Raw genomic sequence first — 27,235 nt, 5'->3', positions numbered from 1 at the left:
AAAGCAAGTTCTACTACTACTTCATAGATCAGTGCTAGGGTGGACTCTCCATGTATTTCAGCTTCCAACTTAGACATGCCAGTGAGTAAGAAAGACTCCTGTCCCTCCAGGCAGAAGGCAGTACAGGTTTTTGTAAACATAATCTCCTTTGTCAGAGGCACAAACTGAGAAATACAACACTGCTCCTTCTGCCAACAATAGCTATAACAGCTTGGCCAGCATTTTAAATGTCTACATTACTTAAAATGTAGCCAAAACTAAAGTCGACAAGCAACTGCAGTCTACAGAAGACTGCTCCAAGGCAAAGAAAGGCCTCCCAAAGGGGTGTGGGGGGTTGGTAAAAAGGGAAGAAAAAAAGGAAGAAAATCAAACTTCCTCTTGAGACCAGAAGAACAAATAAAACCCTAGCAATGAGAGACAGCTCCAGCCTGAAGACCCTCAGGTGATAAGAATAAAATCTGTTAACTGCACTCTAGTCTCAAAGGGAACAAAATCCTGTCTCACAGAAGCAGAAAGGAAACATAGTCATCCTGTACAGGTCCAGAGATCAGCCTTGTGCACTAGAGCATACTTTACAAGAGCTTGTTTCCCAGCAAACTTCTGTGGCCCACCCACCAAACAGTTCCTATTTATAAAAACATAAACAAATTTTTGTAAATATTACTACGCCACAAAGAAGTGTAACCCTCAATAGCTATTTTTTACTGAGAGAAATGTAGACAGGTAAAAGAGTCAAGAGTGAGCCAGTACAGATGCTCACAAATTTGGCTATATTCTCAGCTGAGAAGTAGGATCAAAAAGTCCCAGTCTATTAAACATACACCAGAGCCACTACACTTAAAGAGCATTCCTCTTTCTTCTCAAACACCTCTCTCTTCTTAGCCTCTTCTCTTCTTAGCTAAACAAAAGCACAGGGAATGAGCAAAGGTAAAACTAGTAAATTCAGGAGTGTGTACGTGTGAGACTTACTACTTCCAGCACAAGAAAGAGGAAGACACAGGGTACAGATAGGAAGGCATCAAGGAAGATGAGTAAAAGGGGATGGAAGAGTAACAGTCTTTTTCCAAAGACATTGGATGTTTCATTTGCTCACTGCTACAAAAACTCACAACCAAGGATTAAGTAAAACAACAAACAGGAAACTTCAATTTACAATAATGTTATTTTATCTTCATCATCATCTAACATTAAACAGTCAGTCATGAGAAGCAACAAAATATAAAATTCATCTGTCCCAACAGACTACTTTTTTCCCCTCTTAACACACAGTTTAAAATAAGATGCAGTCATCTAAATCCAGTTTACCAGTATGTCATCCATTTGGGCCTCTCTCACCTGGTATACTTTTCAGAAGCTTTGCATTACACATGTGCCCTTTCCATATATCAGTAAGAATATACTCCATTCGCTTCGCTCTCCAAAGGAAATTAAATACTCTAAGATAGTGGCTCATGCACTCACGTGTAAACACCTACAAAACAAACAAGGTATCAGTACAAATTTAATAGACTAATGTTCTGAAGGACCAAGAACCTCTTCACAGTCCATCTTATCTGACCCATGCAGTTTATTGGTAAATATTGTCAAAACAAAATCCCTGGATACCCCAGAGCTTTTGGAAAGATCCTCCCTCAAGGGCTGAACTGAGCTACCTAACATTCAAGTAGGCACAGGGCACTACAGGAAGTCTAAGAAGGGATGAACATGGCAAAGCCTAAACATTTCGCTCTTTTCAAACTACATATGAAAAGTTCTTTACAAGTTTTTTATAGAGGTTAAATGATCAATAGTGTAGCTATTTTCTCAGTAGTTCTAATGAACACTACCTATCAAATTTCATTTAGACAATACAAATAGGTTCTCCTCAAATACATTCTTCAGTTCCTTGCAAATTATCCCAAATTAGCAGCTACAGACTAGTAATAGTGGAAGAGGAGCATGCCAGTTATTAAGTACTTGCTAAAATCTCTGCTGGAACAAATGAATTACTGATTTTCAGTAATCATTGTTTTAAATATAGCTTTTCAGCACTCACGGTCAATTTATAAGAACTGAGATTTTGGCTCAACTGTTTATACAGTCAGTGCATCCTAGATGCCAAAAAAAGACCCTCTGATCTTACACTCCAAAACAAACGTTATTTAAAAAAAAAAAATTTAGCAATTCAATTCAGTATTCAAGACATCTTCACAGCCAGCAGTATATGACATTACCGTTGCTATTGGCCCATCAACATGATAGTCCAAGCTGAAGACATCCCATCCAGTGTCCCCAGGAGATACCTGTATTAAAAAGATATGCTACTTTCAATGTATAATCAGAGCATACTAGTGCTGAAGACCAACTCTTGCTTACTCTTCCATTCTCCACAGCATATGAAGAAACAAGCATCCACATCAATATGAGTTACAGGAGTTCCTTGTTCAAAGTAGTAGATTAAGCAAAAATGAATCGGAGTTTGACACAAGGGTGGGATTCATCTCACCCAAATGTTAATGTTTGTAATGTCAATGTTTTTCCATTGGAACTAGTAAAGAAAATGACAGGAAGGAAAAACTTCTTAGGCAGGACTCAGCCTAAGGTATAGACTTATTTCAGATGCTACAGTTCATCAGTTAACTCCCATCTCTGAGACTGGAGCGCTCTCATTAACAAGTTTCTTACCAGAGGTCTCCTTCATGAAACACACATTCATTGCTTCACTCTTTGTAACTACTGGTGACAAAGAGACTACCCCCCAGATTCTTGTAAGAGAAACAGCAGCAGGAGCTGTTTGCAGAACCTCAAATCAGGGCCACCAGCATCAATTACAAATCTCAACTTTGTATTGTCAGTGAAACAGCTGTAAACCCACAGCTTGAAATACAAATAGACAATAGGCAGGAAATGAGAAAAGAAGGGAAGACCTATTAAATGAGGTTTACATAATTCAAAGTAGACTTCAAAGGGAAGGGGGGGGAGGGGGCGTATTTACTATATAAACATATGAAAATTTTGTTTCATGTAGATGTCTGCACATATACACACACAAAATAAGGTATGTTTCAGGTCAGAGTCACCATGATGCAACAGACCTCCAGAAGCCGAACATCCAATCGTTTGAGAATCTCAGGATTATCAAACTGGGCATTAGTTGCCCTCACCGCTGTTTCAAGGATTCCAGTTAGATTATGCTGGTATAAGGTTGTAGCTGGTCGTGCAAGCTCTGGCCTGGTGGTTATGAAACAAACAGTCATGGCATATCACCAAGATATTCTGCAGCAGCAATTTGGTAGTAACTGCAGCACACAGTGAAACACTTTTCTGACAGACTTTCAAAACCTCTCGTATTACTCTTTCAGTCTCAACCACAAAGAAAATCAATGAGCAAAATATTTCAGCAGAATATGTCTATTCATATGCAGCTATACACCTGAACATCAGCATGAGGAGTAACTTTATCCTCATTTAATGCCAGTAATTTGAAATTACCAGGATTCCTAGCATAATTATTCTGTAATTTGAGTTGCATTCATATCTAAAATGAGGCAGATTACATCATTAACACATCAAACCAATAATTTCATTTCAGTTTTGAGAGACTTACTGATAGGCATCTCACGGGCTTAGAAGTGCTGGCAGAAGCACAAACACACCCCCTCTACCTAACTTAAACTTTCCAAAGAGCTGCAACATGCAAGTAACAAGCACCTTGCACTACTCCTCTCCCCCATGATCAGGACTGGAAAGCCCCTCACTACTGCCTCAAATGTAATACCAATTCTGCAAACCAACCTTATTATGCTTCACACTAATTTTCACTTAAAAAAGCATGGTCATACACAAATCGTCACCAGACAATGTTGATTTTGATTTTCAAACAAGTTAATGGAAGCTCTATTACAAAGCCTGCCTCCTAGACCAAAGGAAGGCTTTGTAAAGGACATTTTTGATAGACTAACTTTCATCAGTAGCACCAGCATGTAAAAGCAGTGAGCTTGCAAATACACCAAGAACTGAAACTGATACTTGTGGGTGCACCTGAGCGCTTAAAACAGAGGCTGGTGAGGCATCAATTTTTGAAAAATGCACTGAGGAGTTTTGACAGAATGTTTTGGACGAAACACCTCCAAAATATAGAAGCCTAACGTTCACAGCAATGCTAACTAGTGGCATCAGGAGCAACAGAACTTTTCTGCTAAAACTTGCTGACAGGAGCGAGAGAAATGCTAACATCCTCGAGGCTGATACCTATCTTAGTGCAACTTTTCAAGACATTGTGAAATGCTCCTGTATGTACTTCCTACCAAAAAGGAAGAACAAATTTTAAGCCTCGGGGTCAAGAAATTAAACCCAAAATAGAATTTAAAAGTTGTTCAATTAAATGTTTGAGTAGTAAGATTCTTAAAGGGTCCCCTTCCAAAAGCAAAACAGTTTCTGTTCTCATCATGCACATTTGCAAGCTTCAGAAATTCAATATAGTTACCCTTCCTACTCTCTTACTTGAGCAAGTCCATTAAATGCCTGATAAAGTCTCCTTGACCAAGTAGTAAGTAGCGCCTCATGGCCTGCATGTGTTCCAGTAAATTGTACTTCTTATTGAGAACATCCAGCAGGTATTTGCTGGTCTCAAAATAAGCTGCATCAATTTTCTCTTGAAATGCATTTTCCAGATCTGTGAACAAATCAGCAGCTAAAAAAAAAAAAAAAGTTAGAATTTAATTACTATTTTTCCAAAACTGAGGCAAAGAAGCTTTGGAATTGAAACACAGAAGCAGAGAAATTGCTATTTATTCTGATCCACTATATTATACATTTGGCATAGCCAAGGTGCAAACAAGTCTAAAGCAGCCCATACTTCAACATTACTACTTTTAATCTGTGCCCAGCTTGTACTTTCCAATAAGAGCTCATATTATTTCATCACTTTTACACAGAAAGTGATTTTCTTTTTTTAGCTTGCTGAAATACTGCAATTTACAGAATCAAATAATTTGAAGGAGATCTAAAAACTCAGAGTTGAGGAAAAAGCTTTGTTGAGGGGGTGGGGGGATCTAAATCAGAAGTAACTTCTAAGGGTGGGGTGGGAGGGATGGGGGAAAGAAATCTAAGAATCAGTCAGAACATTCAACAGAAAAGAGCTCCCACATATAAATCAGAACGAGAGAGGAGGGAATATGCTTGTGTTATCTGAGGGACAGCCAGCAACCCAATGTTTTCTTCTCCACCTTAAGTGCATGGCAATTTGGAGGCAGAAAGTAGGACACTGCCCTTTAGTAGGAAGCGTATTTCATTCTGTTGTACAACTACAAGCTTATTAAGAAAGGGACTGCAGTAAGGCTGTTAGGAGATAGCAAGAAGTGTGGCCTCCTGAGGCAACATGGAACAAAACTCCAAATACTGGACTGCCAACTATCGTAAGATTCAGACCTTCCTCAGCATTAAAGGACACGCTCCCACTTTGAATAATTTTTAACCACACAACTATTGTTCTAAAGGTAAAAAATGAAGATCCAGGTACCAAAGTAGTGTAAGACAGTGCACTGCCTGCTCCAGGATTAGTTTCAACATGCACCGCAGACAGGAAAAATTAAAACCAAGTTTCATGTTGTTCTGATGAGATTCAGCCTCAATTAATAAAATGCTTTTAAACTGAAGAAATAAACAGTGGTTCTAATAAAGAAGTCACTCTTTAACGAGGGAAACCTCACAATGTCTGGTTCAATGACATTCCCTGAAGTTTCCAAACTCTCATTCAGTAACCTGTGAAGCTCTCCATAAGACACCAGAAGTGCAAGCATATGCAGAGATGTCAAAGAGATGACACTTGTATAACACATTGCTGTGCTCAAAATCCCTACACTAGGAGAATACTACTTAGTCAAGTAACATGCATCAAGCTTAGGAGATGTGAGAATTAATACAGCCTGTAGTAAGGAATCCTCAAAGTCCCCTTTCCAGTCACCGACAGCAAACCAGGAGAGACAGCTCACCAAGGTCTCTGCTCACTCTGGTCAAGGCAGAGATCTAGTGTGATCTGACAAAGCAATTCTTGCATTGCTCAGGTAAGGAAGCACGCAGCAGCGTTCCCACTGCTGGGAAAAATGGAAAAATGTCAGTTCATGCAAAGGCACTTGTCTCACTAGTACAGGGCAACAGGGCAGTGAGAATGTCCAGTCAATTCTGACTTTCATCTAGTTTTTCCCCATCAGCAGATCCTGTCCTCTTCACTGCTATCTTCAAAAGATTGGTTCAAGTGTGGCTGCTTGCACACATAGCGGTACCAGCCATCTGATCTGCCACATGGCTTCACTGCTGGCTTTAGAGGAAGAAGGAAGAACTTCCAGACAGGGAAAAAAAGCTAAAAGAGGTGTTTCACAGACAGAACACAGTAAGTTACAACATCCCAATGATGTGTTCCTGCAAGTGTCTTTCCACAAGATGCTGCAAGCCTAATGGGCAAAGCAGAAGAGGGAACAAGCCAACCCAAAAAGAGTTATGAGCTAATACCTTCAGCTACTGGACACAGAGGTTGGGCCTAGGACTGGCTTAAGGCACAGGTAAACCCAACAGGAAGCAGGGAATTGCCTAGTTTGCCTGTGCCTTCATCTCTGACTTCCCATTTTAATACATGTTCAGTTTTTTTACATCATGATTACTTCAGCATCAAAAGGAAACTGGGGAAACATGAGAGTTAAGGTTCCAAAGCAAATTAAAGAAATAAAAAAAATACAGCCAAACTCATGAAATGTTCAGATTTAAAGTGAGAAAAAGCATCCAGAATTCAGGCTGGCATCCTAGCTTTCCATCATCTTATTATAAGTCATTATCTGAAGGGACTCTCAGGATGTTGTCAGATGGCACAAACAAGGATGACAGGATGCATTTGCAACATCACTGACACAGAATGTTCTTTCTGGATTGAATGGGTAAAATGCCCTAAACACAAATGCAGTTTCGTGCAGAATTAAGCTCAGCATGCCTTCAGCACATGGCAGATATAGTGGATAACATCCATTTCTAAAACTACACTTCTGCCTGAAACATGTATTCTCAGCACTTAAGATAATGTACTTGCTTTGAAGCTCTCATCTCCTACATAATAGGGAATTTGTGCAGGGCATCCATTCAATCGAGAGAGAAACGAGTGCAAATTAAAAAAAAAATTGGAAAAGCATGGCCATAAACACTGTGTAAAGTGGTGAAAGTAGTGTAGCCAAAGAATGTTTTTGCCTTTTTCTGGAGTAGCTGGCAAGATGATGGTTCAAATGCATTTACAGCTATTACTCACTTAGCCCTGATCCCTCTCTGCACTTTAAGCGCATCTTTGACTAGGCAACCACTGCGCATGGTACAAAAATCACATTATTAGATTAAATATTCTTGCGGACATGAATGGGATTTTATTATTAGAACATCTTCCATGGAGGTACTCATGCTGAAAGTCCATGCTGTGAAGAGTTAATGTAAAAACTAATCCAAGGTTAATCTGGAGGGAGAGGAAAAAAAAAAAAAAGACAATCCCACAAAACTAAGCTTCAAAGTTATATATAATAAATTTATCTTTGAGTACAGGAATAACAGAAAAGATATTGTACAAGATATCAGAAAGTGCAAAGAAGGATGTTCTTAGAAAACTAAGTAAAGAACTTGACAGAAAAACAAATGCTTAGATAATTCTTCTCTTGGCAAAAGCTGGATATACTAGTAGGACATCATTATACTTCTAGAAACTACATAGCAAATAGCATCAGAGAAATTATCCCTGTCCTGGTTTCAGCTGGGATAGAGTTAACTGTCTTCCTAGTAGCTGGTACGGTGCTATGTTTTGAGTTCAGTATGAGAAGAATGTTGGTAACACTGACGTGTTTAGTTGTTGCTAAGTAATGTTTAGACTAAAGTCAAGGATTTTTCAGCTTCTCACGCCCAGCAAGTGAGAAAGCTGGAGGGGCACAAGAAGCTGACACAGGACACAGTCAGGACAGCTGACCCAAAGTGGCCAACAGGGTATTCCATACCATGTGATGTCATGCCCAGTATATAAACTGGAGGGAGTGGGGGCGGGGGATCGCTGCTTGGGGATTAACTGGGCATCGATCAGCAGGTGGTGAGCAATTGCACTGTGCATCATTTGTATATTCCAATCCTTTTGTTATTACTGCTGTAATTTTATTAGTGTTATCATTATCATTATTAGTTTCTTCTTTTCTGTTCTATTAAACCGTTCTTATCTCAACCCAAGAGCTTTACTTCTTCTCCTGATTTTCTTCCCCATCCCACTGGGTGGGGGGGAGTGAGTGAGCGGCTGTGTGGTGCTTAGTTGCTGGCTGGGGTTAAACCACGACACCCAGTGATCTACATGTTAACAATTAGACTCTCTTTGGTATATTAAATGAGTTCTAAAAAGAAGTTATAGTAGTAAACTATCACCTTCACGAGAAGAAAGCACATTGTCCTTTCTCCCAGATGCAGCAGCATCCTATGCATTACCTTACCTTCTTTGCTTAGTATTTACGCATAGTCTCCTTGTTTTAGATGTTTATTTGCTATCTTTCATCATAACAATGTTAATTTTAGTGCAAAGAATATGCCACCAAAGAATAACCGCAAATGGTATATAAATTCTCATTCATTAAAACTGAAATCTCTTTTAAATAGAAAGAAATAACCTGAAGGAATTCTGATAGTTAAATTTTGGTTTAAAGTTCAACAGCTGGCAACCCCAATTTTAAGTAATCTTCAAAAAGAATTTTATTAACCTTCCATATACTCAATTTTCTTCAGACATATTACAGTGGTAGAGTGCATTTACAGAAAGGCTTCTGTCCTGCCTGTTTTTACTGCCCATTCTCTTATTTACGATTAATTGATTATTTATTATTTTTTAATCACAGAATTAATTCAGTATTATTATGGAATTGTATGATGAAGTATATTTGATGAGGAGGCACAAGTACTAAATTCTTACTGCAGCACTCCAGAATATCCCTGCCCCCACCCCAGCCCTTTCAATGAAAGTCAGCTGAAGGCAGACTGGTTTCTGAACGGTTTCATTCAGAAATCCAGTACATTAACAACCATCCAGCAAACCTATCAAATTAAGAAAATTGCACATATGCATCTTCATACATCATTTGTAAAATTCAAGTATCCATTAAAATACCTTTATTTTAGGTCAGTTGAGACTTTTGTACTCCTTTCCACCCCACTATCCAAAATGTCAGTTTACAGTCTAAACTACATACTGTACAGAGCTCAGTTCAAATATTGAATACTCTACCATCTTTTGAAGACTCTGCAGATTTTGCCACAGCAATCATCTTTGTGGATGGAGTTTGATCATGACAAACTTGATGCAAAAAGTTTATGGATTTTCCTATTAGGAGGACCTGAACAAAAAAGGATATATTTTTTTCAAGTGATTTGCAGATAAGAAAAAAAAAAACACCAAACCAAAAAGCCATCCACAACCACCAGGACAACAGGATATTTTGTCATCCCTGTGTGCTCTTAGCTTCACAATCCCAACCACAGCAATCCAGAACTTCAATGCTAACACAAAAAGGTTTTAAACACAAACTTCTTTTCCCCCCTTGAGATCTCCTTAAAGTTTATCAGTTAGACAATGGAAAGGAGAAACAGTCTTATAGTCTTCCTCAGCAAACAATTATAAAATTCTTAAGAGGATTATTTATTGTTAAATTTGGTCTCTATTTTCTTAATGGAAATCTAAACAGCAGCATAGGGCAAACAAATCATCAGAAGACTAATTTTTGAATTCCTACCTTTTTTGATTGCTCCATTGTAATAAAAGAAGGGATCATTGATTTCCTCAAAGTGTATTTGTCATGCCACAACCGATCAGTTTTAACTGTAGGATCTGAAGCTACAAAAAACTGTAGATTGAAATAAATATTAAAACCAAAAGACTAACATAAACTCTCTCCCCTAGCGTTTCATTTCAATATTTAGAAAACTGTAAAAATATTCTGAATTGTGCTTTTAACTAAAAAAGAAAAAAAAATTTTTTCCTAGCTAACATGCAGAGTTGTCCTGGCAATTGATATTTAAATTGTATGTTGACCAATATGAACGCTGAAGAAAAAGTTAAAGAGCTCACATAACTTAATCTCCTCTGTACATTATGAAACCTTGACTACCTCAGGGTAAACTGTACTATCTGTAAAACATCCACTACGAAATACAGAAGCATATAGCATTTTCCGGCAATTTGTAACACAGTTAGGGTAGAAGATAAAGTTCAGAATATAAGTATAATATGCTTTTGTTTTACTGATTCTATTTTTACTCAAGTCCCTTTGGATTTCCTCCTATTTTAACAGATGCAGAATTGCAGAAAACAAAAAAAAACAAAACAAAACAAAAAGAAACCCCCAAAACCAAGAGATCCCTGCAATTGAACTGGTCATCAAATGCTAAGGTCTCTCAACTCCATGCAAGAAAATACCTTCATTTATAAGAAACTAAAATTACAGGATTACTTTTGTTAAAGTGACTTGTGGATTGATTCTCTCCTCATCCTGTCAAACAAGATACTGATTTTTTAGACAAGAACTTTTTTTCACTGCCTCCAAATACCATTTCCACCAAGAACGGCCAATTGTCTTTGTTCAAAAACTGTGTCTATGGTCTGAAAATTGTAGCTTTCGGTATACCACATCCAACAGTGATTTTCAGTATTAAGAACGCTCTTACAGTGCCCACGTAAATTTTTAAACAAAAAGTTGAAAGCTGATGAATGATATAAAAACCAAAAAAGACAACACCTCACATGTCTGAGGAGTAGCTGGGAAAAAAAGTAAAGTCTATTTTACACTTCTAGCCGTAAAGATTCATAGACATTTCACACAAGTCTCCTAATGCTGAGCTTGAAGATCAGCTGTGGGCGATATTGGTACTCATTTTAATTTTGACCCAGATGGACAGTTTCAGAAAACAGACAGCATATTTCATGCTCAAGTACAGTTACACATATGTGTCTCAGAAGTGCTCAATTCATTTTAAAAAATGATTCTTTGGCTTCTTGGAAGCAAAAAAATGTCACTTTAACAAGACTGTACTGATTGGAGACAGGAAAAAGAGTTGGGAGAGCTTAAAAAGGCATAAAAACATTTCCAAGGAGAAAAAGGACAGTTACTAGAACTTGCTGTTACAGAAGTCGGAACAAATAACAGTAGAGTTTCTAGAGGAACTCTGGAACCATAAACCTCTTCTACCCAATTTGACAAACTGAAGTTATTTATGAAGCTGAGGATAAGAGCGGGTAGTCAGAGTATTCTGAACTTTATTCCAAATACAACGCTTGCATTCTAAACAAAGGACTCTGGATACATTACTATTGTTACACTAAGCAAGAAAAGATAGATGACTTTGCCTCTCTTCAGAAGCAAGCATCTATTGCTAGTCCATTCTGCCTCTATTAAAACAGACTCAGGATATGATTCATTGAAGACAACATACTGCATCATTGCAACCTCCAAATATCACACTGACTGAATCCATGCAGGATGTCACATTTCATGTTGTTATTGTGTATGTTACTTACTCATATGTTATACATTTCCATCACAGTCTACTTTTCAAATTCTCCTCTAAGCTTCCCACAGATTATACTCCCACAAAGCAAACGAACAGAGAAAAAATATTTATTGTATCACATATATTACCTCATGGTATGTATCCTCCAGCTCTCCATCATAAATCCAGCGATAAAGGAAATTCAGTACAGGATGGGATACTAGGCCAAGAATGTGTTGAACCAGAGATCTCATGTAGGGATCTCCTGTTTTAGTATAGGCATGAACTGCTGAGGCTAGTTCACCACCTTTTCTCCCTGTAAGATCATAGGGGAGAGGAACAGAAACATATGAAGGAAAAAACACACACACCACACTTTAATTCAGCAGCCATTGATTTTAGCAAGTCGTATGTCACTCAGAGCTTGCTGAACAACAGTTCTAAAATGTAGCAAAAGTATATTTTTTTAACGTTGACAGGGAACTCCTAGGTATGAATCATTAATCTCACTGAAGCATTAAGCACAGTTCTCTGACACCATATTCTGTCTACTTTATGGTAGCTTGGAGGAATGCAAATTTCAAGGCATCAGATCACACACAAAGGTTGACTTTATGCTTCTTTTCTTCCCCACGGCCCCCACCAGAATAGCATTAAAGGAGCCTTAGTATGTTTTCCTTCTCTCCTGTACTTGACTCTCTCTCAGATGATCTGTGTGCATACATACACACAAACACATCTTTCCTGCTTCTTGGTTATAGTTCCCCCCAGAGCTCCTTCAGGTAATACCTCCAGTCTTCTTGCAATTGAAAGGTAAGAGGTTGTTAAAAAAAATAAAATAGAACTAGTACTTGTTTTGCTGTTATGCTGCACATCTTAAAGGTTCCTTGCAGCACAGGCTGTAGCATTCAAAATTTTGATGAATGTCTTAAAAGTAAAGCCCACTTTTTTTTCTAAAATTGTTACCAATTCCAATAATCAAGGTAAAATAGATGTTGTAAGCTTTTTTGGTTAAGATGCTTTTTCCAAAGGGTCACAATCTCCATTTATTTTCAAGACAGCAAAGCTGAAGTACCCTCAGGGAAAAGCATAGCTTATGGGTCAGCTGCTGGGCAAAAATTTTGGTCAGCTCCACCACCACTCCTCAGCATTTTCTTGTGGATTGACAGCACAGCCACACACTATTTGCAGATTTGTAAAGTTTCATGGTTTCACATGAATCTGCAGACAAGTTGCAAATGACTGCTTTATGCCATCATATATAGAGGAATAGCATAATACTCATACATCGTGAAGAGACTAAGCCAACCATTTCATAGTGTATTAGTGGGTTTTTTAACAGTGTAACATTCTCTGAAAGATGACTAACATTGAATAATTGAAAACAGCATGAAAAGTGTGTACTTAAAATTTGAAGGATTTCTCAAGCATGTTCTAGTTTGAAAAAAAGGCAAAAAAGTCTAAGTATATCAAACCAGCAGTATAATTCGTCAGTTTTTTGCCTAAACTAAAAGGTAGAGAGAGAATCTTCTGGATTAGCTACTTTAAATTTTCTAAAAAAAATAACTAATATTATTGATATCCACCTTTGGCATGCACAACTACTCAGAGTTACACAACTTCCCCAGAAATATTAAATTAATGTTAAACAGACCTTGACAGTGATCAACAAGTGCTGCAAGGGTCTTTAACCTTATTTTAGGATCGTATGTCCAGACTAGAAGACGGCGAAGTGTTAAACTGCTCTCAAGTCCCAAATTCACGCCCTGATCATCTTCCAATTGCAACTGATCAAATCAGAAACAGAAAGACATATCAAGGAACAAAACCGGCAAAACTGAAGCAGAACTGTCGTTTCATAGTTTTAGTTCTGAAGTTAGATTTTTACTAATACACTTGAAATACCCAGTATTATATGTTCTCTCATTAAATCATTGGGCCAAAATCCAAGAGCCACACAAGTGGAAATAGAGAATCAAGCGCAGATGAAAAGACAGAGACAAGTGGAAGTGTAATAGGGCAGACAGAGCACAAAGGCCAAGAAAGTTAAAGCAAGCAAGGTGATAGATAGTTAGTCACAAAAGAAGAGCTAAGGAAAAGAGAGCAGAGATCCTGAAAGACAGCAAATACTGGCCAAAGAGATGCTCAGAAAAGAGTAAGAAAAACATCTAAAGGAAAGGAAGGGTGCAGGAGGTAAAATTCTTATTACTGCACAGCCAGCTTATTTTAGTTGAACGTGGGACAAGTTCTGTTCAATGTCTTCCTCCAGAAGCCATCAGAACTTAAGTTAGCTCTATAGTGAGATTAAGGAATTGCTACCATAGGAAAAAAAAAAAAAATTAAAAGCTATTATAAGAAAAATCTGTCGCAATGTGACTACCACAAATCTTCCAACGCTACAGGAAATGAAAGCCAAATATTTGCAGCTCAGATGCAAATGCACATCTCACACACGTACAGATGGTGTAAGCAGGACAAGAACACAACCTAAGAATACAGAAGCAAGTTCCTAGAACAGTCCAAGCAGATAAACTCTTAGAAAAAGATGCTCTGTTTCCTGTATAGGCAACCAACCCACTCCGTGCTTCCGCAACTAGCACATTTTTAGCCAAATACTAGGTATCAGTTAAGTTTAAGACTAGTGTCATCCACATTAAGCTCAGCCTTAAAGCCAGATTAGCTTCTGGATGCTCCTGGGTCCATGTTCTTTTTGTTTTGTTTTGTTTGGAAATTGGCAATAAGAGAGATGTATGAGCAAGAACCACCCTTTGTCTTTAGGGAAGAGATGATACATCTTCATCATGGAAGTGGATTTTTAAATGGGCTGACAACATGAAAACAGTCTGCAAGGAAAAGACCTGAAAAGCTTATGGAATAGTACGCAGTACACTCAGGACAACTCTTTCAGAGGCAGAAACATGTTTGGGGGAAGCTGTGAAGACATAATGTAAAGCTATAGAGAGAAAGACAGTACAGAACCCTTTGATGAGATTCTTATGTACTGCTATGCCTGAACTGCTAACTGGAACAGCAGCTAACAACTCCTAAGCTGGCAGCCTGTATGACCTGCTGAATACAGGAATGCGGCATGCACTCGATTCCAAGACACAATTTTCTACATGTTTTCAAGTAACTGAAATGTACGGTTTTGTAACGAAAGTGTCTTTCAAAAAAGTGGATTTTTTTTTTTCTGTCACTTTTGAAAATAAAATTGACAAGTCACCAAGCTCACCTCTGGGATAATCTGGCAAAAGTCTTGAGAATGCTGACTTCTTTCTTAAAGATTTCTGCTCCATCAATTATGAACATAAGGAATGCCATCCTCTGTCAGAACGCTGGCTAGATGAACTACTGCTCTATCTCCAATAATGACAAAAGGAAGCACTGTACAGGAGCAGCACGCAAAGCTGACCCCTCTCTGCAATCCGTCCCCTTTAGTCTCCTTGCAGCCCAGTTGCAGTGTTCAGGACATCAGAGGATGCATCCTGGCTCAGCCCTTCTAATAGCAGTTTACAGATCTGTCTTCCAGGAATTTGTATAATCCCTTTTCCAACCTGTTGGTACTCCCTTTTGCCATAACATCCTCAGGAAACAAATTTTGCAAGTTGGCTACTCTGTTTTATACCAACCTCCTGCCAATTTCAGAGTGCCGAGTCCAGCAGTGCAGACAACCGCCTGCGAGGTCACCAAGGTTCTTCCCCAAACTGGGCCAGCTGATGCCAAGTCCAGCACTGAGGAAGCATGCATTAGATTAGCTTTCTTCCACATAAAAGACCTTGTACTTCCCACACTGAGGCTCCCGAGCACCGATTTGCTCACACACTGTTTCGTGCTGCTCTTTGCCATGGACAGAGCATCCAGAGTACCAATGCTAGCAAGCTTTCACTGACAGACTGGGAGATTTCACTCTACCATACCTTCTCCAGATCATCAACATCAACTAAAACCAGTGCCGGCACCTATCTTTGGTGCACACTACTGACCCTTCTCCATCCTGCAGCGTGACCTTGTGCTTCCCAGCCTTCAAGTCACAAGAGAATCTCTTCTCCACTGCTGGATCTCCTTCCTTTCTTTCACAGCCTTTGGGGAGGAATCTTGCCGGGGCTTCTTCAAAATCCAAACATAACATGCCTCTGGGATCCCCTTCAGTCAGGTGCTGAGGGACATCCCCAGAAACTCCAGTCTGCTAGTGCAGCAAAACTGTACATTACAGACACTGTATTGACTGTTCTCTACCAGAATGCATTTAATTATCGTGCTCAATACACTCATGAACTCTAACACTGGAGATGAATCTGGCAAGAAACAAAGAGCAGCAAAAAGGTAAAAGGAAGTAAAAGGAAGACTGAGAAAAATGTGTGTCCAACAACTGAATGGTGCTGGGAAAGTGGTGACAGGAAAAATGGAAAAGGCTGAGGTACTTCATACCTTCTATGCCTTGGTTTTTTGGTGAGATTTGTCACTGGGAATACCAGATGTCACCTGGGATCAGAGGGGAAGTCTGGAACAAGGAAGACTTACTCCAAGTGGAGAAGGATCAGTTTAGGGAACATTAAACAAACCGGGTATACTTAAGTCTATGAAACCTGATGGAATGCATCCATGAGTATTGAGGGAGCTGGCCAATGTCACTGCAAGGCCACTCTTGATTATCTTTGCAACATCATAGCAATCAGAGAAGGTTCCTGACGACTGAGAAAAAGCAAGTATCACTCCTCTCTTCAAGGAGGATCCACAGAACTACACACCATTGAGACTCACCTCATGCCCTGGGATGCTGACAGAGCAACTAATCCTGGAAACCATTTCCAAACATATGGAGGACAAAAAGGTTTTCCTGGGAAGAAAAGCTCAGGGAAAGGAGGAGGAAGGGAAGACATTTGTGGTGATGGAGCTTGTCTTCCCAAGCAAGTGTTCAGTGTGCTGACACTCTGCTTGCCAGGAGCGGCTGGACATCTGCCTGCTGATGGCAAGTAGTGAATGAATTCCTTACTTTGCTTTTCTTGCACGCACAGCTTTTGCTTTCCCTATTAAACTGTCACTAACTTGATTGACTTGTCTTTTTGCCTTCCTTCTATTTCCTCCCCGTTCTTCAAGAGACAGGGGTGAGCGAGAGGCTGGACGGGTGTTTGGCTACTGGCCAGGGTCAACCCACCACAAAGGCAAATGCAGTTTGAAAACAAGGGATGCCAGAACTTTCCTTTCGTTTTCCCCTCACATGCTTTCCCTCCCACCAGACTCGTCTCTTCTTTTGGAAGGTTTAGTGGAACAGAAAAGGTAAGAGGAAGCTGCATTTCAAAGAAGTCATAAATATTTTCATGGTCAAGAAGTTTTAGAAGTTAGAATAAATCAAAGCTCCAACAAACCAAGAGAGCAAACGTATTTTGGACAGAGCAGGAAATAATTACAAAAAGAGTAACCGGATAGTAGCCAGGAAAAACAAGCAAAAAGTATGTATGACAGGCATTCCAAAAGTCAAGAGTGTTAAAGAACTGCAAGTGAGTCAAAAGGAATAGATGCCTTGAAAATGTTTACAGAAACCTATGACTTAAACTACAGATTTTTTTGAATGAATTTTAAATGGCATTTTAATTTAACTTTAGGTCAATTCTCAGAATAAATTTTTCTCAATTACAAATAAGGAACTCCTTGAAAGTCCCATATAAAAAAAACAGTAAGCAGAAGAAAAAAAAATATCTAATTTTTATTTTAGAGCTAGCATCTAGGTGCACATACCGATAAATATTTGTGGACAAACTGCAACATTATCAGCACTGAGCAGGTCTATACATCACAGAAAAAACACACTGAAACATCTTACTCTCTCAATACAATGGAAGCGACAAGGAAAATGCACAAACTGCCCCAGACAGAACAAAAAGTTGGAACTGTTGTTACTAGCTGCTGAACCATGCATTGCTTGAAATACAGAAAGATTTTTTTTTTCTCTCTTCAAAGATGTATCATGCTGTTTGGGATTTGAATGATAAAGATATCACACAAGATGAAACTGACAAAAAGGATGCAAAATAGGGACAGAGGCTTAGAAATACACATTATATACCTTGCTTAGGTAATACATCAAATAACAGTGAATTTCTAAGAGAAAAATATTCATTGGTACATACATCCAAAGAGTAAGAAATGTACAGGTTAGAGAATTGTGTCCACTGTCAGTAGAAATTGCTGTACATCCTTCCCTTTCTAATGGGATACCTAGGTATACCTTTTAGGAGATACTCAGATAACGTAAAGCAAAATAAGAAAGTTAAACAAGAACCACTTAACTTACCTGAGAATGTAAAACAGACAGAAGTCGGTAGTATTCTTTAAGTTCCTGATGTAAGGCTGCACAAAAACTCTGTAAGAGAAATAAGAGAAAAAGAAAAAAGAAAAAAAAAATCAGGAAAAAAAATCTTTCTGGTTTAATCTAGAATAACTTTTATTCTATCACCACACTGTGAAGGTAGTTAGAAATTTCCTAAGAAGAATGAAGCTACAAGTTTCAGCACAAAAGCCAACTCTTAGAAAACTGGCCAACATATAAGTGCTTCCCTAAGAGATGCACAGGCCTTTTCCAAGAATATATACACGCTGTCAAGTGACTTTCTGTTTCTTGCTGTCTTAATTCTATCAACAAACTATGGTAAGCATAACTCTCCAAATAGATGTATCACCTCAATAAAGACATTAATAATTGCCATAGGGATGTGCAAATCATAACATGACCCAGAAGAAATTTTCTTTAATAATTATGTAACATACAGCATGTAGTAAAGTAATAAGAGTTTCAATTTCAGGAAGGCCTCTAATAACAGAACACAGAAGTCAGGCAACCATCATTATATTTACAGTATAGACTATATGACACGAACAAGAAAACACAATGCTCAAAAGAATACTCCCAGTAAGTGCTGCTGGATCAAGTACTCTGAATTTCTGGCCTTTTATCAATTGACAGTCATATACGATTCTTCACTTGACATGGAACAAATGAATAACACTAAGTATATCCTAAGAAATCTGTAAAATGTGCAGAAGTTAACAGGCCTGAACTAAACCAAAAATTCTTCATAAAACAATTCTAAGCACAGCTACTTTGGGTTATTTTAAAAATAATTCCTGAAAGAATACTTGGTTAGTAACAGATAGTTTTCCACAGTTTGGGGTCCTGGGGTTTTGCTTTGTTTTTGTAATAATCTTAATCTAACACACAGACAAAAAAAAAAGAAAAAAAAATATCCTGCAAAACATTTTCTAAAACCGAATTAAAAATATGGCTCATTAATTCTGGACTGTTGAAAATTTTGGACTTTAAGCACTTTTGGGGGTTTTGAAAATTTTTTGGTTTTTGAAGAGTACTTCTGTGCACACACACAAATTCTTCAGAACCAATTTCTTACCTAATTCTCAGCTAATGATTTTGATATCTATTTTAATGGACTTTTTTTTAATAGGAAATTCCCCAGGACACTCCCCTCAACCCCTTTTAAAGTCATCACAGTCGAAGTAATTTGGAAAAAATAAGGAAAGCCTCACAAAAAGAACCCAAGAGCTTAAAGTAAAATATTTATTCACTAGAGTGTGTAGAAGGGAGAAATCATTACTACAAGCACAAGGAGAAAATAAATCTTTTTTCCTGCTAAGAGGCCTACCTGCTAAGAGGCTAAGAAGCCTAAAAAAAAAAAAAGAAAAATCATTAATCTTGCCATTGTATCCTTTACAAGGAAAGACAGCTCCTTTCTTCAACTCAATGTTATAAATTAGAAAGAAATTTGAAATTCATTTTATTCCAGGGGATACTGAAGGGCAAAAAGAAATCCCCTTAGGTGTAACTCCACTTTTCATTTCTTCTCACTTGCTTCTTCAGTACATTTTTGAACTTATTAAAGTAGCACTTGCCAAGATAGAGGGCAGAGTAGAGCCTTCAAGAAAACATTCAAAGGCACTATACATCTACTCAAAAAGTGAGAACAGTAATCACTGACTTCAGTAGCCAAAAGGATTTAGGATCTAACTGGCCATCAACTTTTCAGAGAAGCCTTAGAAGTTAAAATTTACATCCAGTGCCAATTCCTGCATCACAAACTACATCTTTTTGTTTCCCAAACTGTTATGGAAAACTGGACATTATCCTAGAATTCTGCTTTGGTGTACAGCAAAAGAGAATTCAGGAAGAAAACAGAATGCTTGTTCAAGAGAAAAAAATTAAAATGCCCACTACCTCAACTAGATTTAAATGGGCAAAATGTCAAAATATAAGGCAAGTTATATTTCATTGCTGATAATTCTTTTTGCTTTCTGAGGACAAAGTAGAACTTAGATACTAAGCAGCAAAGGTAGAAGAATATGATGTTAAAGTGTAGTATATTGTTATATCTCTACTCCTAAAAATTGTCAATACCTGACATTTTGCATGATAAAAACAGCCACCAGAATCATAATAAAAGAGGTGACAGACATTTTATCCTACATGTGGTTTAAACAGGGGTTTACGCAAGCATTCTTTTAAAACATTAGGCAAGAGATGCTTTAGAAAGTACAATATATTCTTGTGCTAAATTCTTAATGCACAATGTGCAGCACCTGAAATTGTCAGCTATAAAAGCCGTGAAGAGCAATGGTATATACTTTTTGCCCAGATACTGACAGCAGGAGTAGAACATATGTTTTTATTTGTATGCTTATGTCCTAGAAATATAAATATATATATATATATATGTGCTTGCCTCAAGCAAAATTAACAGCATTAGAGCTATGCAGATTCAGCTAGCTAACTGCACAGCCCCCTGCACAGGATCTGAAACCTGCATATGGTAGCTAAGATACCGCACATTTAAATTCACTGAAGAATTAAAGTTCTCCCCTTGCTGTAAACTTGAAGGTTAAAGCCAGAGACAGTAAAAATAAGCATAAGCAGGAAGCTACTAGATAAAGTATAAGAAACTTCACCCAGATATAAGGGGGAGAGTCTGAAGAAAATGCATATACAGTAGCACTACTATATAAAACATGGAAATCAGCATTGGATCACTAGAAAAATTATTATTTATGTGTAACTAAAAGGGTTACGTAGAATAAGAGACAGAAGGGAACAGAATAAAACATTAGAAAAGTAGGAAGCACTACAGTGTCTCTACTGACCTCTTAAGAAAAATTAGATTGAAGGGAGAAGCACTTCAATTTCTTGGCAGATTAGGTAGGATGTTATGGCTAGAGGCAAGGATAACATTTCTGTCGACTCAGAAGGGATAATATCCAGTTTTACAGAGGGAGCAAGTGAGAGGAAACGGGAATGCCTTAGCAGTAAATGTGGTTTTGGGTATTACAGCAGCTGTGAAGTTACTGTAGACTACAAATCATGATGATGAAACCTATAAAAACAAAAATTAATATTCTTTTGATGCTGTATTCAAAAGAAAGGGCAGAAGATAATGGGGTATTTGCATTTTATCTAAGTTAGTGCAGTATTAACACACAAACATCAACATTAGCTGACAAGAGTGTCTCCTGCATAGGTCACTAACAACTGAATTGGTGATCAATTAGCTCAGGGATGCTACCATCCCATTTAAGCAATATTTTTGTTTATAAACATGCATGAGTACTTAAAAAAAAAAAATTTAAAAAAGGAGATTAAGAAAAGAAATCTATGCATGAGACTTTCCAGCTACAAATGACAGGGACAACTCCTTCTTACGACCAGCATGAGCACATGCCTTTCCCTTGCCTTCAGACCATGACCCATACCAAAAGTGGCAGTCCATAAAAGGAGTAGATCAAGGGATGAATGATCCAAGCTCCAAGGTTTACGCATCATTCTAGTACTGCATTTACTCAGCAGTTTCTAAGGGAAACAAGACCAAAATATTGATCTTGCTACAATTTTTTAGCTGACCTACCTGTCCCACAAGTCCAAACGCACGATCCAAGCTTCTCTGGTCTGTGTATTTTCTTATTTTATTATGTAGCCATCCCAACTCTGCAAGTCTACTTGTAGTATCTCTGAGAGATTTGGACAAGCTCACCTACAAAGTTAACAGAAACAATAACTTGCAATTAAGTCAAATCTACCATGCCAATACTTGTTTCTTCACAAAAGTCCCTCTTTCTCATAAGACAAGCCAGTTCAGGAAACAATCATTTTACATTTTACAGCAGAAATAGTGCCAAAAAAGCAGATAACCATGCAATTAGCATTACATTTATACACATAAGCATTGAAAAGGCAGCAGCAACAAACTACTAGCAACTTTGTGACCTTCCCTCTTGGAAATCTTAAAATAACAGTATTCATACACTCTTTTTACATTAGGCAATTATGGCAGTAACAAAAGTCTTCAGAAAAAGAGGAAGAAATCTGAAATTTTATGATGCAGAATCACATTTCATCTTATCGTGATAAACAGCAAGACTGAAAATATTAGAGCACTAGAAGAGTCGTCGACTACTGAAACTAATGAAGAAACCTAGAGAAAATAATTAGCTACTACTGCTTGTGAAACAAACCTTTAACAGAAGACAAATGACCCAACGCCAGACTAGGTATCAGGAACCGAAACTTACAGAATCCAAATTCCAAGTTTAAGTCTGATGCACCAGCAACAGATTTTATAAACTATTTAATCATGTGCCCCTCTGAGATCCCTAGTCTGCTTCTACTTTTCTTACGCCAGGTATCTCGCTTCACCCTGCAAGCCCGCCTTAGTCCCAACACCGTATTTAACTACTACTACTATTTTCATCTGAATCAGCACATTTCTTCCTTTAAATTACCAACACATAAGACACTGTTCTTCCTTCTTGAGATTTGCTTCTACCACATTCCGTCACATTACCCAAAACCACCATCATGAAGTTCTCAAAAATTTATTGGACAAAAACCCCCAAACAATCTGACTGATACATAAGGCCAAGAGGCAGAAATTGAGTTTTGCCCACAGCAATTGTGCCTATCCCACCTCTACAGACAATTTTAACTTGAAGAGCCAGCTGGAACAGTCCAAACCAAAGCAAGTGCACTAACAAGCTACATGGATTGCCAAAGAACTAGAAATCAAGCTCGTTCACTAAGCCTTTTAGTTAGCAGTACAGGCATTCTCTAAGATAAAAATCAGATACAGAGTGCGTTAGCTGCAGCAGTGTGGGCTTGAACCAGGCAGCAGCATTTGGTTGCAAGACCAGATTTCCATCCCTTGCCCTCTTCTTTAGCTATAGAGGCACAGCTTTAACTTCTTGAACAACATCTGTAGGATATACTCTAGCCCAAACAAGCATAATTGGACATAGTTAAATTGCCCACAGCTAAAACCAAAGAGATGACATAAGAACTATTTAGAATTCTGCAACTACGCAGTACTTGGCAAGCAGTAAGTACAATGCACATCCTCTGGAATCAAATGAGGAACAAGCAAAATTGGCTTAGTGTTATTACATTTGTATCTTTTAGATCAAATCAGAAGCTGCTAGCTTATACAGTGCTAAATGTCACCAACAGACCTAATATTAACACTGACATTAGAAAACATTCAGGCAAGAATAACAGCTTGGAAAGCGTGTTTCTTTCTGTAAAAAACAGATTATGTACAATGACACTTTCTTTGTGCAGTTGAGGGAAAACTACATGCTTTGACTACTATTTTGCCTAACATGCAGTCAACACAGCTAGAGGAGGTATGAGCTTGGTCCTCCTTGTTTATCAGAAAAAGTTCCAGCTGCAGCTCTAGTCAGTCAAATAATTTCACCTTCACTGGGTCCACTAGCTCACTACAAGTGCCAATAAGGAAGAAGGATGGAAGACAACTGACTTCAAAAAAATAACTGAAGACACAAAGTTCTCAGGAGAAAGCATTATTGACCACAAACCACCTGAATAATCAAACTCCCTGTATTAACAGATTTAGGAATTCAAACTAAAGCAGTTTTTCCACCTGAAATTAGCCTATTTGATATGAAAGCTACACAGAAAACTAATGAAACCCATAGTGCCGATTTTGCAATCACTGACTTAGTTTCCTCCACATTCCTCTAGAAAAATCTATTATGCTACCTTCCCTTTGCCATATATAATCTAACTTGTATATGGAACATAATTAACTCGGTGAAGGTGTTGAGGAATTACAAACTTTGCAGCATCTACACGTACGGAAGATGACATCCTTAAATCTTGTTAAACAGATTCTTAACTGATTTAACAAGATTTAAGTTTTCCATTTTTCCCTCCACTAAGCAGCCCTAAATGTCACTGTAAAGTAACAAGGGGAACAATTATACATTTCACTTTCTGCTATTATTACGGTGGAGAAAAGAAAATTAGTTCAGTTATCAACATTAAGATAAGTCTACTGTGCTCTTGGCACATGAAATGGCCCCAAATCAATTCCCCACCATTTTAGGACTGTCATATTGTCACAGTATTAGTACCTTTCCCTCCACTTTATAGCAATTTTCAGAATTGCACATTTTGATGTTTTTGCCATCTATTCCCTGGAAGACATACAAAACATCTCTTACAAGGTTTGCTTCGGTTATTTCAACAGAGCCTAGAAAGAAAAAAAAAAAAAACAACCAGTATTTAGATTTGTTGGGACAATTAGGCTTGAGTACAACTTCAAAAAGCTGTTTAGAAGCCTAGCCAAAAAAAGAAAAGAGAAAGCCTGTGTTTATAACCTGTAAAGAAATGTTTTAAGTCCTCTTAACAACCTGACAGGAAAGCCAAGAATTCCCTTTACCTGCCTCTACCGATAGCGGGGATTCTCTCAGAGCAGGTCAGCTTGGACGACACAGGGCATGTAATATTTTAACCAACACTTCAGCCAGTTCTTAAACTGATTCAATCACCAGTGCAAGTTCTGAGGCAAGCATCACAATAACGTTACCTTTCTTCAAACAAACAGCTGAAGCTGTTAAATGGGACTTACAGAATAATCTCTTCTACATTCAGCTAGGAAAACAACAGAGTTAATCCAGAAGGAAGAACTGCTTGTTTAATATTTGCTTTCAATCACATAGGCCACTGCTCAGTGAAAAGATTGATCAAAACCAGACTGCCAGCTGCATAACAGCTATAGAGCTGGCAAACAGAAAAGCATAAATACTGTTTCTGAAGATAGATATACCTTTGATTTAGTAAAGCTTTTGCTGTTGCAGCATACAGTTTGCTTCTGGCTCATATTTCTAGTTAGAGGTTAGATTATGTTTGAGATTTAGGGTATTTATTGATTTAAAGGAAACAGAAGATTGAAAAAGTGCTGTGCAGGCCACTGCAACTACACCCACCTTTTCTGGGCAAAACAGCACCATCTGCTTTTGTAACTTACATTTAAGATACCAAGAACGAAACAATTTCAACAACGACTATCCAGAAACTGAGATGCTACAACATGCTTCTCCCAAATTTGACAGCACTCTTACCTTATCAGTTTGCCTCCCCAACAATCCACTTTCTCAGAATAAAAACAACAAAAAATAAATTCTACTCTTATTTTGGCAAAAGTAGCCATCACCTCAAGATGCTGTTTAAAACTCAGACTCCCCTCATAATACTAAGATGCGGACAAGAGTAGCTAGTCCCCTTTAGGAACTCTTAGTGAAATGGTAAAAGATTCAAGTGCACGTTTCTTTAATTGGTAAATAATACAACAGGTATTAATATCAACCTGTGAAGGCATAGCAATAAGAAAACTCCAATTAACAGCAACCAACTTTAGAAGAAAAAAACCCAACCCTTTTAATTAGCAGAATTTCATATTCATAGAACTGTATCTTCTTGACAATAGCCTTTTATATTCTGAATGCAGTCCTACTTCTAGTTCTACATCAACAAGTGACTACATTTAAGACAACTGACAGTCCTTATAACCATACCATATAAGAATCAAGAGTCACAGCTGCTGGCTGACTGAATGAAACAAGTTTCTTGTTCTTTATGGCAATTAGTACAACAAAAATAAGAGGCAGTGCTAGATTTTACATATTTTTATATATTTTTTTCTGTATTTATATATATTATACCCATCATATATATAAAAAGAAGATATATTTATGAATATTTATATACATATACACACATGTGTCCTCTTGCACGTCAACAGTATTGTTAATTAGGTTCTAAATGCCAAATGCTGCCCTCAGATATACCAGTATAACTCTGGTCTATAAGCTCTTGCTTCGTGCACTGTTACTCATAAAGATGCAGGGGCTGGCAGATAGGCTGTATTTTAGCTTCTAACTATCCACACTTTGTTATATAGGAGTTATTTAAAAAACAAAAAATCTCCCAACATAAAACCCCACATCTCTTATCTATCTTTGCCAGAGAGTAACAGCACTGTAGGATGACAACATCTGCTGTTAGCTCTCTTATTTGGAAAAGTCTCCCACTTTTACAGTAACAGTAGAGTGGGTTGAAACTTACACAATTGCCACAGAGATCATCTGTTAAACAATTTCTCCGTAGCTACACTTGTGTAAATTCAGAATAGATCCTTTAGGCATCAGTTTCAAGTTTACAGCCACTTAATCAAGGAAATAAATTAGTAATATTTATCTAATTTTTATTTATCAACAATATTTTATGTCAATTGCTGTAAATACAACCACCATAAACAGTGTGCTAATATAAAGAAAATAGTTGAGCTCTATATTCCAGTGCGTATTTCCAAATTTTAAAAGACAAAATCACAAATGGATGAGTCTGTTTCAACAAGATCTATTCATTGAGCTCTCCTTCTGACTTTCTAAAAGCAGTAGCATCTTCTGATCATCAAAAGACTGATCATTACTCAACAAACCACAATCACATGATTCTGACAAACACTGCAATGAAGTCAGTCTTTTAAGAGGACCAGAACACATTATCAAACCAACCACTGCAAAAAGAAATTAACAACCAGCCAAAGAGATTGTGGCCAAATATACTAGTCTTGCATATTTGCTTCTATCCTTCTATCGGATACATTCTAGCAAAACACTCCTCAAAAAATTCAACATGCTACAAAACCACTTCAAAATCATTAAAAAATAATGGATGATATAGGTAACAACTGTAATAAGTTATCTTTAACATCTTTGCTCACCACTTGTATCCCCTTCTCGCCTTGACCTTGGCACACCACGGGAGACAGCATTTGAAAAGCCTTTTGAGGTAGTGCTTTGTAAAGAAGGCTGGCTTGCAGTTAGAGTCCATGCGAGACGTGACCCTAATTGCTGACGGAGGCAGTCTCCAACGCCTGGAGCTTGATAGGATTGTCTAAACGGACAAAAGGAAGAAACATCTTTAAAAACTTTGATTCTATACCCATCACCCGGGTTGGGGTATGCAAATTCTGAAAAATGCCCCAAGCTTCAGATTTTTTTTTTGGTGGATGTTTTGTTTGTGGGTGTTTTTTTTAATGAAGGAACCTTAAAAAGGTGCAGAACATACAAGCAATTTATTGCTTCCGATAAGCCTACACTTCAACCCCCCCCAACCTGCATGAAAGAAAGGAGGTACAAATTTGTCAAATACGATTTCATATCAAAGATTGACTTTGTTCACACTGAACTGTGTAGACATGCTGAAATGAATTAAAAGTGAAGTTACAACTATAATAGTAATAAACAACAGTTATAATGAACAACAAATATTGAAGTTCTGTTACTACTTGAAACTGTAGTTACATGTCAAAGAACTAAAGGAAAATAGAGAAGGAGGAGAAAGTTCACTGTCCTGCCACTC

The 27,235-nt window shown here is 37.8% G+C and overlaps 1 protein-coding gene across 2 annotated transcripts in view; it reads right to left on the bottom strand.

The window, feature by feature from the left end:
- Positions 1 to 27,235, bottom strand: part of TUBGCP3 (tubulin gamma complex associated protein 3) — a 53,988-nt gene that overhangs the window by 6,143 nt on the left and 20,610 nt on the right. For both annotated transcript variants that reach the window (XM_052773926.1, XM_052773927.1), the window contains exons 6-17: positions 26,595 to 26,767; positions 23,941 to 24,059; positions 21,420 to 21,545; positions 17,810 to 17,878; positions 13,172 to 13,304; positions 11,667 to 11,833; positions 9,765 to 9,875; positions 9,260 to 9,368; positions 4,483 to 4,672; positions 3,075 to 3,210; positions 2,214 to 2,282; positions 1,336 to 1,471 (exon numbers count right to left, since the gene is read on the bottom strand). In XM_052773926.1, coding sequence (XP_052629886.1) covers positions 1,336 to 1,471; positions 2,214 to 2,282; positions 3,075 to 3,210; positions 4,483 to 4,672; positions 9,260 to 9,368; positions 9,765 to 9,875; positions 11,667 to 11,833; positions 13,172 to 13,304; positions 17,810 to 17,878; positions 21,420 to 21,545; positions 23,941 to 24,059; positions 26,595 to 26,767 — 1,538 coding nt within the window. The remainder of the gene's footprint in view (positions 1 to 1,335; positions 1,472 to 2,213; positions 2,283 to 3,074; positions 3,211 to 4,482; positions 4,673 to 9,259; positions 9,369 to 9,764; positions 9,876 to 11,666; positions 11,834 to 13,171; positions 13,305 to 17,809; positions 17,879 to 21,419; positions 21,546 to 23,940; positions 24,060 to 26,594; positions 26,768 to 27,235) is intronic.

This window comes from Harpia harpyja, chromosome 22 (assembly GCF_026419915.1).
Source record: "Harpia harpyja isolate bHarHar1 chromosome 22, bHarHar1 primary haplotype, whole genome shotgun sequence".
Classification (NCBI taxonomy): domain Eukaryota; kingdom Metazoa; phylum Chordata; class Aves; order Accipitriformes; family Accipitridae; genus Harpia; species Harpia harpyja.
This window is presented reverse-complemented; position numbering and strand designations above follow the sequence as displayed.